Source organism: Vigna radiata, chromosome 5 (assembly GCF_000741045.1).
Source record: "Vigna radiata var. radiata cultivar VC1973A chromosome 5, Vradiata_ver6, whole genome shotgun sequence".
Taxonomy (NCBI): Eukaryota; Viridiplantae; Streptophyta; class Magnoliopsida; order Fabales; family Fabaceae; genus Vigna; species Vigna radiata.
The window spans coordinates 15946979-15952497 of record NC_028355.1 but is presented as its reverse complement, the minus strand read 5'-3'; the positions used below and the strand labels follow the sequence as shown (position 1 = coordinate 15952497).

General features: G+C 30.9%; 1 protein-coding gene across 2 annotated transcripts in view; it reads left to right on the top strand.

The window, feature by feature from the left end:
• The window catches only part of LOC106761455 (rhamnogalacturonate lyase B-like), a 4434-nt gene extending 1581 nt beyond the window's left edge, over nt 1-2853 (top strand). For both annotated transcript variants that reach the window (XM_014645008.2, XM_022780749.1), the window contains 10 exons: nt 71-212; nt 430-600; nt 704-859; nt 962-1068; nt 1237-1327; nt 1477-1618; nt 1691-1847; nt 2008-2124; nt 2209-2335; nt 2410-2853. In XM_014645008.2, coding sequence (XP_014500494.1) covers nt 71-212; nt 430-600; nt 704-859; nt 962-1068; nt 1237-1327; nt 1477-1618; nt 1691-1847; nt 2008-2124; nt 2209-2335; nt 2410-2670 — 1471 coding nt within the window. In that variant the 3' untranslated portion in view covers nt 2671-2853. The remainder of the gene's footprint in view (nt 1-70; nt 213-429; nt 601-703; nt 860-961; nt 1069-1236; nt 1328-1476; nt 1619-1690; nt 1848-2007; nt 2125-2208; nt 2336-2409) is intronic.
• The last annotated feature ends 2666 nt before the right edge of the window (nt 2854-5519 follow it).

The following is a 5519-nucleotide window of genomic DNA, read 5'->3' as shown; positions in this document are numbered from 1 at the left end:
TATATATATATATATATATATATATATATATATATATATATATATATATATATATATGGGTGGTGTGCAGGTTCCATTATATGGCAATGGCTGATAATAGACAAAGAAACATGCCTCTTCCAGATGACAGATTACCACCTAAGGGCAAAGCCCTTGCCTACCCAGAAGCAGTTCTACTTGTCAATCCCATCGAACCAGAACTTAAGGGAGAGGTAACCAAATTTAGGTTGGGATATATACTGATCCACAATTTTCAAATAATGCACTCATTTTTTATGAGCATCATCAAATGAAAAGTGAATTGCTATTATATATTATGTGGTTGTATAATTTATTAATGGTGTGCATGTCAAACTACTAAAATAGAAGTTGAAAATGGCATAGGGTTAGGTAAAGTAAAAATGGTTGGTGGAACTTATGTGTGTATAGGTGGATGACAAGTACCAATATTCATGCGACAACAAAGACAACAAAGTTCATGGATGGATCTGCATGGATCCTGCAGTGGGATTCTGGCTTATTACGCCCACCGATGAGTTTCGATCTGGTGGGCCCCTCAAACAAAACTTAACTTCTCATGTTGGCCCCACCACGCTTGCCGTAAGTGCTCCCAACAAGATAACATATTCTGCAATGTTTCATAATTCCATGTGACAGTTTCTAGTGTCTCAAACATTATCTTTGCTAAAAATAACGTAATCAGGTGTTTCTGAGTGCACATTATTCTGGAGAGGATTTGGTGCCTAAGTTTAATGCTGGTGAGGCATGGAAAAAAGTTTTTGGTCCTGTTTTCATTTATTTGAATTCTTCCTATGATGGAGGTGACCCCCTTAAGCTATGGGACGATGCTAAACAACAGGTTTAATATTTGCTTTCTGTATCTAATATTAAACTATATATAGCTTGATTTTATGGCGTAGTTAACGTAGTGACACCACCACATGCCTATGCAAACTTACAGATGTTGGTGGAAGTTCAAAGCTGGCCCTACAGTTTCCCTGAATCAGAGGATTTTGCTAAGTGGGACGAACGTGGTAATGTTAGTGGCAGGCTTCTGGTTAGAGAGAGGTGTGTTCTCATAAATTTTTACCATTCTAATAATATTGAAAATCGAGTATGAAGGGAATCACAACATTGATACAATGAAAAGCAATCAGATTTTCTTGTGTTGCAGGCCATTGAAAGACATGTGTAATAACTTGTGTTCATCTGATTAACTCCATTTTGCTATCATAGGTGTATAAACGATGACTATATCTCAGCAAAAGGTGCTTATGTTGGCTTGGCTCCTCCAGGCGATGTGGGATCATGGCAAAGAGAATGCAAGGTGACTTGAAAAGGAGGAAAAATATGTTCACCAAATATGAGTGTGCATGTTTTAATTAGTATGCTTATTTAAGTTTTGTCTCTTATTAACTTTTAAGCCTAAAGAAAGACCATTAGCTAACAGATGCATTACGTTTTAATTGTCATCAGAATTATCAGTTTTGGGCTAAAGCAGACGATGATGGCTACTTCTCGATCACCAATGTACGTGCAGGAGATTACAATGTTTACGCCTGGGTGCCTGGTTTTATTGGTGACTATAAATATGACGTAGTTATGAACATAACAGAAGGTATAAAGCAAGAAATTTTTTGCTTTTCTTTTTAAACTACTGAGTTTTTGGATTTGGTTTACGTGAAAATAGGCTGTGAAATCGACCTTGGTGAGCTTGTGTATGAACCCCCTAGAGATGGTCCAACATTGTGGGAAATTGGCATTCCTGATCGAACAGCTGCTGAGTTCTATGTTCCTGACCCAAATCCCAAATATATCAACAAACTTTTTGTCAATCATCCTGACAAGTAAGTCACCTTTGTGCTCATGCATTTGACTGTTTTGAACATTTAGTATAGAAATTCCTGTTAGAAAAGCCAGTTAATTAAAAACAATACAAAAAAAAGTGTAAATTAAAGTCCATTTTTTAACAATGACATCAAGATAGTCCCACGTGGATCTTAACAGGTTTAGACAGTATGGATTGTGGGAGAGATATGCAGAACTCTACCCTGACAAAGACCTGATCTACACAATTGGTGTCAGTGACTACACCAAAGATTGGTTCTTTGCTCAAGTTACCAGGTATCAAAAATGGGTTCTTATTCACAAAGTATTATTAACGTGTTGCAATGTCTAACAATGCATTCATATTGCTCCCATTTTCAGGAAGAAAGATGACAACACATTTCAAGGAACCACTTGGCAGATCAAGTTTCAACTTGATACGGTGAACAAAACCAGTAGCTATAAACTGCGGGTGGCTTTGGCATCTGCAACATTATCTGAACTTCAGGTAAATTTCTTAACTTCATTAGTCTAAGTTTTAGAGTCTTAAACTATATTAATTAATGTTTACTACAATTTTAGGTTCGAGTTAATAATCCAAAGAGTCCTCGTCCTCTATTTTCAAGTGGGTTGATAGGAAGGGATAACTCGATCGCAAGGCATGGAATTCATGGACTTTATTGGCTTTACAATGTAGAGATTGCAGGAACTCAATTTGTTGAAGGAGATAATACCATCTTTTTGACACAGAGCAGAGGAAATAGTCCATTTCAGGCAATTATGTATGATTATATTCGTCTGGAAGCTCCACCATCTTCTACCTTCAATAACACAAAGTCATAAATTTGCTGTTTTGGTTAGTAACCATATTTAATCAAATCTGAAGAATAAACACTGGGAATAAAGAATGGAGCTTCTGAAATAATGAAAAGTTGAGTTTCTTTGTAGCTAGTACATGTTTGAAGTTTCTAAAGTAATGAAATATGTACAAGAACATTGTGTTTAACTTGAATTATAAAGGATTAGCACTGTTATCATCTTTCGTTCATCTATTTCACTAACACAAAAAAGCATTGGCATGGTAAAAGATAGGGTTCTAAAATTAAGGTTTCATTTTACTATTTCCATAGGGGTAGAATGGGTATTCTAAAACGTAAGGGAGGTGCAGGAGAGAGATAAAGGGAATTCAGGAAGTAAGAGGGAAGGTGGCTTTTCACTCTCATCCCATTTTAGCATCTTCTGTCTAATTCGCCCAAAAAAGTACAAGAAGCTGGGATGGAATTATTCTTTCAATTAAAAATTAAACTAAAAATAATTTAAAATATTATTTTTTTACTACATTATTTAAGTGGAACAAATTTGTTCTAATATTGTAACTTAAATTACTAAAATTTATTAATTAAATTTTAATTATTAAATATAAATGAATAATTTAATATATAAAAATTATTATTATTTTAATTTATTTAATTATAGATATTAATTAATTAATTAAAAAATTTAGAAAAAATAATTATTTTTAATATATATATATATATATATTAATGTATATGTAAATAAAAATATCTTTTATTAAATTTATTATATAATAATAATCAAGTTAAATTGATTTCTAACATGCTACGTGATGGATTAATCTGTCTCACTCCCATTTTTTAAATCAAGGAAATCCTATTCAAACAGGTTAAATCCACCCATTTTACCACTTTTAATTAAATTATTATTTATTATTTAATTAAGTTTTAAGTTTCTCATTCTTATATCAAATTTTGCCTATTCAATACTCAAAAGTTTTGTATTTTTCAATTGATTTAATTTTTCAGTCAACTTATTAACATGATAGTTATATTATTTTGTTATCTTTTTTGTTTATTTTCACTTGGAAAGATTGTATGATTAATGAAAACTCAATTTAAAAATGTTAAAATTTATGTAAAAGTTAAAGTTGAACTAAGTCTTAATTAATTAACTAGTGTCAAAAAAGTCTTTTATATATATAGAGAGTCTAAAATAAACAAAATTGTTCTTATATATGAGTAGAAATATATAAATATAAGAAATGTAGTGTTGAGAGTAGTTTAGTGGATAGAGATGGTACAGGCAAATGTTAATGATATCCCTACTTTCTAAAGGAAATGGAGAATAAGATCTTATACATTTTGTAGAAGGATATCTAAAATTTGATTGTACTTAAGAATCATATTTCATTTTTTTAGTTTAAGTAAACTGTAATTCTATATTTGGTTTATAGTTTTATTTTTGGGCCAAAGTAGAGCTGTTAAAATGGGTGATCTGGCCCGATCCGATCTGATCTACCACGGATTTATCATTTAGTGAGTCAATCTAATTCAGTTCATTTATTAGCAAGTCGAAAAAATTTGAACCCGATCCGACCCACCACGGGTTAGTAGGTTAAACGGGTTGGCTCATGACTCACTTAACTTTTTTTCACCTTCTTCTCCTGAGATTCTTATAACATGTTACTTTGATCCATCAAATTGAAAGAGTAATAATTGGACCAATTAATATAAAAGAAACTAAAAAAAGTGAAGAATCTAAATTATTATGTAGTATGTGTTTATTTTGTATTTGTTGATATAGAAAAATTAAAGAATCTTAGTTATCATAAGTAAAATGTGTTTATTTTGAAATAATTAATATAAAAAAACTGAAAAATCTTACTTACATAAAGGATGTTTTTTATATTGGATGTATTAGATGATTTTATATTACTATGATTATGTATATTAAACAATGAAAAGTGTTTGATGAAACAATTAAGTCATTGTAAAAATATTGTATATATTTTCCCGTGTTATTAATTATTAAAAGTATTGTAAAAATATTGTATATGTAAAAATATCGTATATGTTTAAATATTGTAAAAATATTGTATATATAGGATGTTTAAATATTGTAAAAATAATCTAAATAAAGGTTGTGCATTTTGAATAATTAATTTGATATATTTGATTTCAATAAAAAAAATAGAATTTGAATAATTAATTTAATTAATTTGATTTAATTAGATCCACCACGAGTTCAACTCATGTGAGCCAGATTCATAGTGAATCAGGTCCAAATTGACTCACATCAAAATTTTAACATTTTTTTTCAACCCAATCTAACTCAAATTCGTAATGAAGCGGATTAACTAACATATTTCAACCTATTTTGATGGCATAGGCCAAAGGAAGTTATTTTACAGTACCTAAGCCTGTTAAGAAGGGTGAGCAATTGAAGTTATAATCATAATGTAAGTCGATTCGTTAACATGTCATATTATGTAACTCTTGATGGATTTGGATTGTTTACCAACCTAATCATACACTACAAGTTTCCAACTACCCACCATCTTTTTTCCATTACTCAAATCATTATTTGTACGAAAATGCTCAAGAGCCACCATGATTAGTGCACCACCGTCAAATTAGCAAAATAATAAATTACCATGGTTTTCTCATTGCATTGCTGAATGTAAAAGCACCACCTTCTCATTATAACTCTCACTTCAACCCTTACATTCTTTTGTTAATAAATCTTTTTCATTCTTGATGACCGTTACAGGAAAAACAAGTGGTTGAAGGAACAGACTATAGTTTCTATTTTTATGTAACCTAACTGACAAGTTAAAATTGTTAATTTATATGGAGACCCTTCTGCTTTTTAACTGTCACATGTTTTCTGTTGTC